Below are 13291 nucleotides of genomic sequence, written 5' to 3'. Positions count from 1 at the left end.
GGTTTAGGGTGAGAGAGGAAAGATATAAAAGAGACCAAAGGGGCAACCTTTTCACGCAGAGGGTGGTACGTGTATGGAATGAGCTGCCAGAGGATGTGGTGGAGGCTGGTACAATTGCAACATTTAAGAGGCATTTGGATGGGTATATGAATAGGAAGGGTTTGGAGGGATATGGGCTGGATGCTGGCAGGTGGGACTAGACTGGGTTGGGATATCTGGTCGGCATGGATGGGTTGGACCGAAGGGTCTGTTTCCATGCTGTACATCTCTATAACTCTAATCGGATCAAAAGGGTTCTGTTCAATGTTAGACAATGTCTTTCTATAATTTATTGTATTATCAATATTGTGTAAGTTTGTTGTCAGACAGAACTGACCAAGAATGAAAGAGACAGTCCTAAAACCCTATCGTCCAATGAAATCTCTCAGTCAAACAGCTTTCATTGGAATTGCAGTGTCCCAAAAGGGTTTTCTCCCATTGTGAAGACAGTAATGATCTGCACAAACAGTAAAATCAGCTGGCTACGCGAGGACTGCACCATCCTTCTGAGCCAATCTGGTTTATTGATTCCTATATCAGTGACTATAATATCTAAAGCAGCAGCAAATTAGCTCTAGCACTCTTTTCACTAAATGCGAAGTGTGAACAACAAAAAGCACTTTTATAATCTAAATTTTTAACTCAAACTTCATTTAACGATTAAAACTATGCAAAAAACTGAAAAAATAAACTTATAGCACCACTTCTCTTGTTTACAATTTTATTTTGTTTTGCCATAGATAAATTCTGGGGATCTCAGTTCCAAAATGATTGGAAGAAAATTTCAAGCTAATCCAAGTGATGAGGATAATTAATGATGCATTCCCCCAAAGGAAGGGAAGCATTACAATACCACACACAAATCAATCACAGAACAGGCCTCAGAATCAGTGAAAGTGCGCTCCACTACCAATCCAGTGGGACATTCCAATACATGCCACAGGGTACATCCTCAATTTCATTGCACAATGTTTCCACATAAGGGGAAGAGGGGATGCTATGTGACAACCTGGATGATAGCCACTAAGCTTCTCAAATGATGTTACAATGAGGAGTGTGAGGAAGAGTACAGAAATATCACTGCATTTCCCCAAGATCCCAAGGGCAGGGAAGAGATGACTCACTTTCATTTGTTTTGCTCAGGAATAAGGAGTCTAAATAGCCATCAGTAGCTCAGTTGCAAACCTTATCTATTATGCGTGTGCCCACATCTGCCAGCCTCCATCTGAAAATGCATCAATGGCCATATCTCTATCATCTAAAGTACAAAGGAAGTTGACCTATATCTCACGGGCTGAAAAGAGATGATTGCCCTGAAAACACAGACTTCATGCTTACACATAACTCACTAAAGCTATTATAAGCAATACACTGACAGGTCATTGTTAGGTATGAGCAGAATTTTAAATGAATCTTTCACCTCTGTATTCACAAAGGAAAGGGACAATGTGGATATAGCAAGCCAAGAGGAGCATTATGAGATACTGGACAAAATAGTCATAACGGAAGATCCTAAACTCTTTTGAAAAGTACCTGAATCCGATCCTGAAGTGCTGTAAGTCATATGGCTATGGGCCGAATGCAGGAAGATGGGATTAGAAAGGCCGTTTGTGTGCATTTGGGTGGGGATGGACTAAATAGGCTGAGTGGCCCCCTTCTGTGCTGCATCATTTCTATGGTTCTAGGTCCATGAGTGGACAATCTCCTTGTCATGTCACTTACATGAAGTCCAGTAGACAGTGCATGTTCAGTCACGTTGCACATGCAAGTCCATAAATTTACAATTTGAACATCAATGTCATAAGTGTGCCCATAAAAAAATAATTTATCACTGTGCACACCATGCCTTGGCACAAACCTGACTTCAGCTGAAAGAGGAGGCAGACTGCTGACAACAATGTCCCACTGCATGTGCTGACTGTGGCAGATGTCTTCTAGTGGTCATGGCCTTAAGAGCATTGACCTATTGGGCGCCTCCTTGGCCTCAACTGTTGAAGGTCCTGGATTCATCAGCAGATACGACGAAGAGCACCCACTGACCCAGGGAGTCCCTGGAGAAGAATCCCTTTCCGTCTCAGTCAATCCCAGAAAAGCTGTTACTCCTCCCCCCTCTCAGTCTTTAATGGTGCCTCTAGAATTACCATCACTTTAGCCAGTGGGATACTGAGCCAGTGGATAGAGCTTCAGGCAAGGTTTCATGCATTTGGGTCATGCAATAAACTTTGCTCTCCATGACAGTCACCCAATTTTTCGAGGACGAAGCCATGTGTTCACATCAGTAGAATGCAAGACTTGGATGGTCTTTTCTACCATCCACACAAGATTCTGCATATTTCCTGGCACCGCTGTCAGATCTTAGCTAACCTGCGTCTGCTACTTGTCACCTAGGATCCAGCACTGCACATGGGCAGGGACCTCACACAGCTGTGGAAGCTGGGAGTTTGAACACAGACCTGCATAATCGCATTCTGGATGTCTGATTACTTCATCATTAAGGGACTGAAACTCCAACTGATTGACAAATGCAGTTGGCTGTTTTCAGGGAACTTTAATGTCCATATGAATGCAGTTAATTACCCCATGTATTGGCAGGTTCCTCATGATGATTCCTCACCGAATTGCTCTTGCAGCCTAGCTATCAGCACTTGTTTGTGTCAAATGAGTTTGTTGGCCTTTGTGAACAGGTCATTAGTCACCTCATCCTTGCATCTATGTGCTGCAGCTCAAGAAGTCTCATGTGGAGCCCTCTTGGGATGAAGCCCAGGAATGAGATGCTGGCTAAATAATTTAGGGCTCTAGTAACTGTAAGGGTAACTGGCATGGGACTCTTTCCAAAGCCATGGGGCTACAGGTTTTGTTGAAAGAGAGCACATGTATCAATAACTAACACCCATTGACATATGAAGATAGAGGAGCCACTTTCTGTACATGCACTGATGGACCAATGTTCTCCGAAATGACTGTGATTGAATTCCTCCTGACTTCAGTTACCCTTGGGTGGTGTCAGCTGCTGGCCTTGTGACCTCTTGTTGTGTGACCAAGACCGTCTCCTGGCGAACTCTCTCCTTCACCATCTGCAGTGGCATAGGTTAGGACGGTGAGCCCCATAAGGAATTCACAAAGTAAATTGAGTGGAGAAGGCATGTAAAGATATAACTACCTCTATTTATATGGTCTTCATTATATGGTCTTCCTTCAGTAGCTACCCCTGGTGAGAATGCATGACATTCTATGGGCCAAACTCTGAATCCCTGCTAACTCACGAAACCTGATATTTTGGGAGCTCACACTTTCTTTGCCACCATTTCAATGGACACATACAGAAACCCTGCAACCATCTATGTCCACGAACCTGTGTCATCCTCAAGCTTCCTCCCATCTCTTTTCAGCCTCCCATTAGCCTGGTCCTTACTACAAACATCCTGGAGCTTCCAATAATCACCCTTGACCATGAGCCATTGACCCTTGACCCTCAACCCTTGTCCCTCACCTTTGGTCTGTCTGCAGTCTTCTTTGAACCTTTCTTCAGCATCCATTACTTGGAAAAGTATACTTAAGCTTTTCCTCAAAAGCCGCTGACCTGCCCCCATCTCCAGGTGCACATGCCATGACTTAAGCTTGATATCCCTTTCCCTGCTGTTGACCCACCATGTGTGACATGGTTGTCTCTCTTGGACACAGAGGATAAGGCCTCTGCAACAAGAGACTTGTCCTGTATGCCAGACACAGGACTGACCCACTTCAGACACCTCCTACCATCCCTTCCCTCAAATGCCAGGGAGTTGCAGTAGTACCCCTTTTGAGGTTCCAACAACTGATATCATCCTTCTGCTAGCAAATCTGCAGCACCATTTCAAGATCTCACCAGTACTATCATTTTCTTCTCAATTCATCTTCCTGACTGCTACTGGACCATCTGCTTTCCTTCCCTTCACCTTCGAGTAATACAAAGATATACCTCATCTTGAAACTATTGAAGAATCTCACCAGTGGCATACCATATCTGATTTGTTGGGAAACTGGAGACACCAGCTTTTGATGCACTGCTGACTTACCTTGAAGATCGAACTCCATTTAGTTAATGCATATTTATGGAGTGCAAATGCACAGTCAATTGGTTTCTGCCAGTAGGTGGTGAGATGTCCACTCTTTCCATGATATGCAGCCAACTGAACTTCCCTCAGCTAACTCTACTATTCAACTCATTTTCGACACTAATGTAATTAAATCCCCTCACCCACTTGGCTTTCAGCTCTTCTCGGCCCCTTTATTCACATCTCCTTAAATATTGACATTTGAAACTTACTGAAAATGGGCATTATAAAAGTTGCTATTCTCAATTTTGTCTTGACTTCAACCAACTACACAATCTAGAAAAACAAACAATCTTCAGTAAAAACAAAAGATGAAAAGCAATACAGTGTTGTCTTACCGCCTCACAGCCACTGACTTTGAAGTACAATTGCTAGTTATTAAGGGAATCAACCTTGGAACGTGAGTGTGCTGCATGAAGAAAATAATAAGTTAATATTATTTCAATCAAGTTTAGTTGTTTCTATTAAGATGTATCTCTATGTAACACTTTCATACACTTTTAGTCCTGAAAAGTAACCAGTCTACCTCAGATTATATAAGGGTAAGGTCACTCAAAACAGTTGCGCAATAGTAAAGTTAGTTGTTTCACACTGTGAAACATTAACAATATAAGTGATGTTTACCACTAACAGAATACTATAATCAAGGCAAAAAGATATTCTGTATAGTATACAAATGACACATGTGGTGTATGAATCTGCAATGCGATGTGTCACTAGATATGAAGGTCATATATCCCAAAGACTGAATGACTGTATCAACCAGCATGCCCCTTCGGATGTTCGCCACAGGCAAGACACTGACCATAACCAAACAACTTGTGCTTGAAAAACACAAAAAATATCCAACATTAGGTGTGATTCTACAATTGAAGAACATTTGCTAAATAATCCCAAATGCTTAATAATTATGCTGACAACCAATTTAAGACAATCAGTTGGGCTGACAGTGTCGCACATCTGTGTGTACTGGAAGCTAATTACATCGGACTCTTCTTCGTTGACAGAAATAACATGCACACACTCTGCATTTGCTTCAACTTCATATAAAGGTTACAGCTATTCTCTGGTTCATTTCACAGGTCAGAGTTAACATGCCTGATTTAAATTTAAACAAAACTTGGCAGTTAACTGTCAGTTATCATCTGGTTGGTGCATTCTCCATAGCAACAGCTCCACCAATCAGTGCTGACTTTCAACAAATCAGCACTCTCTACTCATACACTATAAAATGATGTTCCTATAAGAAATAAGAACAGGACTGCTTCATCATTAAATAGGACCATAGCTGATTAGACATTCCTCGCATTAACTTTTACTTTCCTGCCTTTCCCCTGTAACCTTTGATTCCCCTACTGATAAAGAAGCTATCTATCTCAGGTTAAATATACACAAGGTCCCTGCTCCCACAGCTCTTTATGGGAAGGAGTTCCAAAGACTCTCAACCCTCTGGGAGAAGACATTTCTCCTCATCTCAGTCTTAAATTGGCACCCCTTTATTCTGAGATACTGCTCTCTGGTCTCCTGGTGATGTCCTGCAAATGTTCTGATTAGTACACACTTAACATTAATCAAATTCTGTATGACCAACTAACTATGTTTTCATAATAGTACATGCTTCAAAGAAAATCTGGCAGTGAAGGACAACTTAAAAATATCGTATTGTCCTGCTGGTGAAATCCGTCAGTAATGAATCTCAGACATTCCTGAGGATAGGTGAAGCTAACATATGAAACAGGAATCATTTAAGTCAATATTGTTCATAAATAGTGCAAAAGGACCTCAGTAATTCCTCCTCACCATGCACAATGAACGAATAAGAATGAAAAACGACTGAAGAATCGCTAAGGCAAGTTTGAAGAAAAGACGCATAACACAATGTACTCACACGGATGATGCACCTAATTGCTGCTACTCCAGATGTTGCCATAACTTTTGCACAGTTTGGGACGAGGTTAAACAACGTAGGCACAATGGCTTCAGCACTATGATCAAATTTGTTGCCTAAATGTGTTGACAGATGGCTGTGTAACAGAATTCCAACAAATGCATTTTGATTAATTCAAAGGCAACATTATTTCCTGTTAAATATATCTGCAAGAAAGGAATAATCATAGAATCATAGAATCCCTACAATGTGGAAACAGGCCATTCAACCCAACAAGTATCCCACTCAAAGAGTAACCCACCCAGACCCATTTCTCCACCCTATTACTCCACATTTCTCCTGAATGATGCACCTAGCCTACACATCCCTGACACTATGGGCAATTTAGCATGGTCAATTCACCTAACTTGCATGTCTTTGGACTGTGGGAGGAAACCGGAGGACCCAGAGCAGACCCACGCAGACACAGGAGTATGTGCAAACTCCACATTGACAGTCACCCCAGGATGGAATCAAACCCGGGTCCCTGGCGCTGTGAAGCAGCAGTGCTAACCACTGAGCCACCATGATGCCCTAACGATTGAGTTTGAACAGCTTGAATAAACAAAAGTAACTCAATTTCTGACTGACCTGCACAACTGAATTTTCTTTATCCTAAAAATAATTCCCTTCTTGTGAAATTAACATTTCAGTCACAACATTTCTTAATGGCAAATACAGGCAGATGAAATTTTAAAATTAAAAAAAGTTAAATACTCAAATAACTGGTAGTGATTTATATAATTAAATTACAATTAATAAATTCTATAAATTAACATGTTCCTTTGTATGTATTTTGAAAATCAAATTACTCATCTTTTTAAAAAGAGCTATTTAGGCAACTTTATATCCGTCACTGATTTAGACAACTGGATTTCCCAAGCAAGGGTTCTACTAAATATGCTTAATTTTAAAGTTAGTCGATCAAAACGCAAGCACTCTATTCAAAGGTGTTTACATATTAAATGTCAAAGGCATTTACGTACTAAATGAATGAGTCCTTCCCTGTGATAAACCTATTTTACATAAATCAAACCTCTTCTCTCTTATGCTGGAAACATTTCATTTTTCAACTGGTTAAATACAAACAAATTCGACAAGTATTAAACTATTTCAAAATCACATCACTGCAGTGAGCCAGAATTTGCTGTAGCATCCGCCTATAGTCTGGTTGCATTGTGGTCACTGGACTAGGTACCCAGAACCCCAGGCTAATGTCCTGGAGACATGGGTTTGAATCCGATCACAGTAGATGGTGAAATCTGACTTCAATTTAAAAAAAGGTTGACTTGTCATCACATCCTTCCACACAAAACAAATGCCGACAAGGTTGCCAAATATTTAGGGCTCTTTTGAACAAAACAACCAATACTTCAATAACGAGATTTTAGTCCTATGGTTTAAATAGGATGGATAGAAAAGGAAGGTGAAGTAAAGGAGGATTTAAGGTTAAATCAGATAATGAAAGAGAAATAAAGTTTAAGGAAGACTGAATTGAGAGTGTAAGAAGCAACAGTATGTTTTTCTATGCAGCTACTTTGAAATTACCTCCTAAAAAATCAAAACCTAATGGAATAAGTTTCCTCACATATGACAGTTAACATTTGGACCAGAAAGACTAACTGATACTCATTAACACATCACATTGTGAAAAGATACTTACACTTGTAAAAAGAAATACTGATTTGCTGGGGTGAGTTGGTAGAATTACAGCCACTGGCCTTGCCATATTTTGAGAGACTACTCAAACTCCAAAAACTGCTGTTTTACAGTTCTTAATTGTCACAAAGGTAATTTGGGTTTCTTCAAATAAATGTTTGCATTTGTAATGCAGGCATGGTAAAGAAAGCTCAACAGATTAGACCGGTGAGGATGTTTCTGAAATAATTTTGTATCCAGTAGATAACAGAATTTCACAGCATTTTCTTATTGTAACAATTCAAAGATTCTTTAAAATATATACAACAGGTTAAAGTGAACTTCCAACAATACTTACGCCACAGTAATGCAAGCTTCCCTGACTACTTGTGAGCGGAGATCTCGAGCAGACAATTTAAAAGCTCCTTCCAATAATCTTAAGTGTTGAAAAAAACAATCGTATTCTGTAGCTCCAGCAATCAGGAGTGATCGAATTTTCTTGAGCTGGAGAAAAAGGAAAAGTTTTCAATCACCTGTGCACTTGTTTTACTGATGATTTAGTGTGTTTAACAGTTAAGTAGCTGAATTGGACAGATCAAGACAACAACAGAATTAATCCTTGGTTTGACTAAATTAACTGATTATTTTAATCTGTATAGGATGCCACAAAAGGCCCTTGACTTTGAATTACAGTGGGTATTAAAAGTTATACTTCAGAATTAGTCATGCCCCTAGCTATGTTGTTCCAGTACAACACTCGTATCTGTTATGTATGTAGTTGGGAGGATGTTACCCATTTGAGAAAGGGAGATAGGTGACCGGGAAGGAGGAACTAGGAACACAGCATAAAACTGACTGGACCTAATAGCACACATTCCTTGTTCGAGTTTACCCTCCATCTACCTCGGACTCTATTTATGGTTCCAAATATAATAACATCTAACCTGCAAAGTGGAAAACTGCCTGGTATGCCTTGTCCACAAAAACAGTGCAAATCCAACCTAGCCAGTCTATTCTTTAAAATCACCAAAATGAGAGAGGGGTTCTGAACAGTTCGATCAAGCAGCACTTGTTCAATAACAACTTGGGTAACAACCATCAGTTTAGGCTCCACCAAAGCCAATCATCTCCTGACAGCATACAGTCATAGAGGTGTACAGCATGGAAACAGACCCTTCGGTCCAACTCATTCATGCCAACCAGATGTCCTAACCTAATCTAGTCCCATTTGTCAGCACTTGAGCTATATCCCTCTAAACCCTTCCTATTCATATACCCATCTAGATGCCTTTTAAATGCTCCACCGCTTCCTCTGGCAGCTCATTCCATACACGCATCACCCTGTGTGTGGAAATGTTGCTCCTTAGATCCCTTTTATATCTTTCCCCTCTCACCCTAAATCTATGCCCTCTAGTTCTGGACTCACCCACCCCAGGGAAAAGATTTTGTCTATTTATCCTATCCACGCTCCTCATGATTTTATAAACCTCTACAAGGTCACCCCTCAGCCTCCGACGCCCCAGCCTGTTCAGCCTCTCCCTATAGCTCAAATCCTCCAACCCTGGCAACATACTTGGAAATCTTTTCTGAACCCTTTCAAGTTTCACGACATCCTTCCGATAGGAAGGAGACCAGAACTGCACGCTATATTCCAAACGTGGCCTAATCAATGTCCTGTACAGCCGCACCAAGACCTCCCAACTCCTATATTCAGTGCACTGACCAATAAAGGAAAGCAGACCAATCACCTTCTTCACTATCCTATCTACCTGTGACTCTACTTTCAAGGAACGATGAACCTGCACTCCAAGGTCGCTTTGTTCAGCAATACCCCTCAGGACCTTACCATTAAGTATATAAGTCCTCTCTGATTTGCTTTTCCAAAATGCAATATGTTTCATTTATCCAAATTAAACTCCATCTGCCAATCCTCATGACAGCATTATAGAGTCACAGAGGTGTGCAGCACAGAAACAGACCCTTCGGTCTACCCCGACCAAATATCCCAACCCAATCTCGTCCCACCTGCCAGCACCTGGCCCATATCCCTCCAAACCCTTCTGAGTCACATACCCATCCAGATGCCTTTTAAATGTTGCAAATGTACTAGCCTCCACCACTTCCTCTGGCAGCTCATTCCATACACGTACCACCCTCCGTGTGAAAACGTTGCCCCTTAGGTCTCTTTTATATCGTTACCCTCTCACCGTAAACCTATGCTCTCTAGTTCTGGACTCCCCCACCCCAGGGAAAAGACCTTGTCTGTTTACCCTATTCATGCCCCTCATGATTTTATTAAACCTCTATGAGGTCACCCCTCAGACTCTGATGCCCAGGGAAAACAGCCCCAGTCTATTCAACCTCTCCCAATAGCTCAAATCCTCCTGCCAACATTCTTGTAAATCTTTTCTGAACCCTGTCAAGTTTCACAACATCCTTCTGACAGGAAGGAGACAAGAATTGCACCCAATATTCCAAAAGGGGCCTCACCAGCGTCCTGCACAGCCGCAATATGATCTCCAAACTCCTGTACTCAATACTCTGACCCATGAAGGAAAGCGTATCAAATGCCTTCTTCACTATCCTACCTACCTGTGACTCTATTTTCAAGGGGCTATGAACCTGCACTCTAAGGTCTCTTTATTTAGCAACACCCCCCAGCACCTTACTATTAAGTGTATAGGTCCTGCTAAGATTTGCTTTTCCAAAATGTAGCACCTCGCGTTTATCTAAATTAAACCCCATCTGCCACTTCTCAGTCCATTAGCCCACCTGATCAAAATCCCGTTGTAATCAGAGGTAAGCTTCTTCATTGTCCATTACACCTCAAAGGTTGGTGTCATCTGCAAACTTACTAACTATACCTCTTATGCTCACATCCAAATCATTTATTTAATGATGAAAAGTCGTGGACCCAGCACCGATCCTTGTGGCACTCCACTGGTCACAGGCCTCCAGTCTGAAAAACACCCCTCCACCACCACCCTCTGTCTTCAACCTTTCAGCCAGTTCCGTATCTAAATGGCTAGTTCTCCCTGGATTCCATGAAATCTAATCTTGCTAACCTGATTCAAAAGTGACCAAAACAGCTGAACTGCTAAACAGTGGGATGAGAGTGACTACCCTTGACATCAAGACAGCATTTAACTCAGTATGGCATCAAGGTACCTTAGCAAAATTGGAGTCAATTGCAATCAGGAAGAAATCCTGCCACCAAGCACAGAGGAAGATTCTAGTTGTTGCAAACCAACATCAAGGCTTGAGCTCCAAAGTGGCAAGAAGCGTTTACAGATCAAGCACCAAGCAATGAACATTTTCAGCAAGATAGATTCTAACCAACTTTCTTTAATATTCATTGGCATTACTATCAATATTTTAAAACAAATTTCTCAAGAGATCCATGTAACACTGGCTAGTCAGTATTTATTGCCAAAACCTAAATGGTCTTGTAAAGTTGGTGCTGAGTTACCATCTTGAATGATTCCAGGTCCCGAACGAATCCCTTACAGTCAACTTCTCGAGGTAACCAAAAACTAAATTTGATCAATAATATAAATAATGTGACTTCAAGAGCAGGACAGAGGTGAGAAATTATGTTCCTTAACCAGTCCCTCCAGTGCTATTCCACATAATCAAGTCAGTAGTGTGATTGAATACTTTCGCTTGGCCAAATGATTGCAGCACCAACAACATTCAAGAGATTTGACACCATCCAGAAAAGCCTGTTTGATTGGAACTACATCCACATTTGGCAATCATATCCACCACCAGTGCACCAACATCATGCATGACAGGAATTCACATAAGCTCCTTAGAGCTTAGTACCATCCTTCGGACCTCCCAAATCAGTGACTTCTGCCATCTCGGATAAAAGGTAGCAGATATTTGGGACCACTACCGCCTGCACATCCTCTCCAAGTCACACATCATCTTGTCTTGGAACTATATCTTCGCTTCTTCACTGTCACTTGGTCAAGGTCCTGGAACTCCCTCCTAACCGGACTGTGAGTGTTCCTATATCCCATGACTTATAGTGGCTCAAGGCAGCAGCACCTTTTCAAGAGCAACTGGAGTCAGCAATAAAAAGATGCTTATATACCATGAGTAAATAAAAACAATGACATTAAAGTGCCCAAGTGATTAAATTTCAGTCTGACAATTCTGAGATCACAGTCAAATCATGCTTGCTTAAGGCAAACAATAAGCCACAAAGATGAACAGTGTTGTGAAATCCCACAGATGAAGTCAGCTAGTCTATCCAGAAGTTGTCTTTAATACAATCAATATTTCCATCATGACCTTTAACAGTGTGCAAGAAAACATTTTTGCATGTCAGTATAAAAACTATCCTACACACATGCACTGACATAACTTACTGCATTGGCTCGCTGATCCCAGTCATGCTTATCATCAGACAGTATTTCTCTTATTTTGTTCAGTGTTTCTTCAAGTTCTCTATTGGAAAAAATCTGAAACATATGTCGAAAAGGGAAAACATTTCAGAAAAAGCATCATGTTTACTGAGAGATTTCTCACAAAAAATACATTAACTTGCATCAAAACAATTGGTAACAATTGCACTGCTGACCATAACAAAATTACTTACTCCAAATATTAAATTTTAACAAGTGAACACCCCAGAATTCGGCTCAGAGAAATGCCCTTACAATTCACTCAATGTCTCTCAAGACAGATTTGCTATAGAAGGCAGCAGCTATGACAATATAAGACAACTTAGATTATATCAAAATACATACTATGATTTCAAGATACAAAGGAACCTCGATTATCAGAATATCAATTACCTGAATATCGAATTGTCCGAAGGGGATCTCAAGGTCCCGGCAGAAACATTATGTCAAAGAGCTGTTTCAACCCTTATCACGTCTTTTATTTACAATGATTACAAATGATCTCGGCTCACTGAAATGCTGCCGGGAACAGTCCTGGAAAGTCCAGGCACCATCTCCAAAGGACTGACCCCCTGCCCTCTCTCTCTCTCTCTCTCTCTCTCCCCCCCAACCCCACACTTTCCCTGGAGATCTACATAGGGACGAACCCTAACCCCCCTCCCCCACAGATAATCTCTTCAACATTGTCCTGTACTGGCAGAGGTGGAACCGGTCAAAACAGTTGTGTGTGTGCGCGCGCGCGCGCGCTGTTTGGAGACTTACCCCACAAAGGCAGCAGCAGTCTTACTGTTGGTGTACAGTCTGGCTGCCCCAGCAGTGGGGGCAGACGAGGGGGCGCAGGTCAGACGGGGGTGGGGATAGACTGGGGTGAGGGGTTGGGGGAGTGGGGTTGGGGGCGGGCAGGGGCGGATGGAGGGTGGTGTTGGGGGAGAGTGGAGGGAGCGAATGGGGGCACGGTGTTGATATGGGTTATGGGCGGGTTCGATTGGACGGGGTTCGGGGCGGGCAAGGGCATGGGGTGGGAGTGGATGGGGATGCGGTGTTAGATGGGGTTGGGGGCGGGCAGGCGGTGTGGGCAGGATCTCAAGTGCAGTGTGCTTTTGCCTCATCTCCTGAACGGGGAGCGGACTTCACATAAAACTCTGAGCCCCAGAGGAAATCAATTAACCGAATAATCAATT

The 13291-nt window shown here is 41.9% G+C and overlaps 1 protein-coding gene across 29 annotated transcripts in view; it reads right to left on the bottom strand.

The window, feature by feature from the left end:
- Window positions 1–13291, bottom strand: part of clasp2 (cytoplasmic linker associated protein 2) — a 320784-nt gene that overhangs the window by 174840 nt on the left and 132653 nt on the right. For all 29 annotated transcript variants that reach the window (XM_043688884.1, XM_043688883.1, XM_043688861.1 and 26 more), the window contains 4 exons: window positions 12075–12167; window positions 8057–8202; window positions 6022–6157; window positions 4472–4542 (listed from right to left, as the gene is read on the bottom strand). In XM_043688884.1, coding sequence (XP_043544819.1) covers window positions 4472–4542; window positions 6022–6157; window positions 8057–8202; window positions 12075–12167 — 446 coding nt within the window. The remainder of the gene's footprint in view (window positions 1–4471; window positions 4543–6021; window positions 6158–8056; window positions 8203–12074; window positions 12168–13291) is intronic.

This window comes from Chiloscyllium plagiosum, chromosome 4 (assembly GCF_004010195.1).
Source record: "Chiloscyllium plagiosum isolate BGI_BamShark_2017 chromosome 4, ASM401019v2, whole genome shotgun sequence".
NCBI lineage: Eukaryota > Metazoa > Chordata > Chondrichthyes > Orectolobiformes > Hemiscylliidae > Chiloscyllium > Chiloscyllium plagiosum.
The sequence above is the reverse complement of the archived record's forward strand: the minus strand, read 5'-3'. Positions and strand labels throughout refer to the sequence as shown.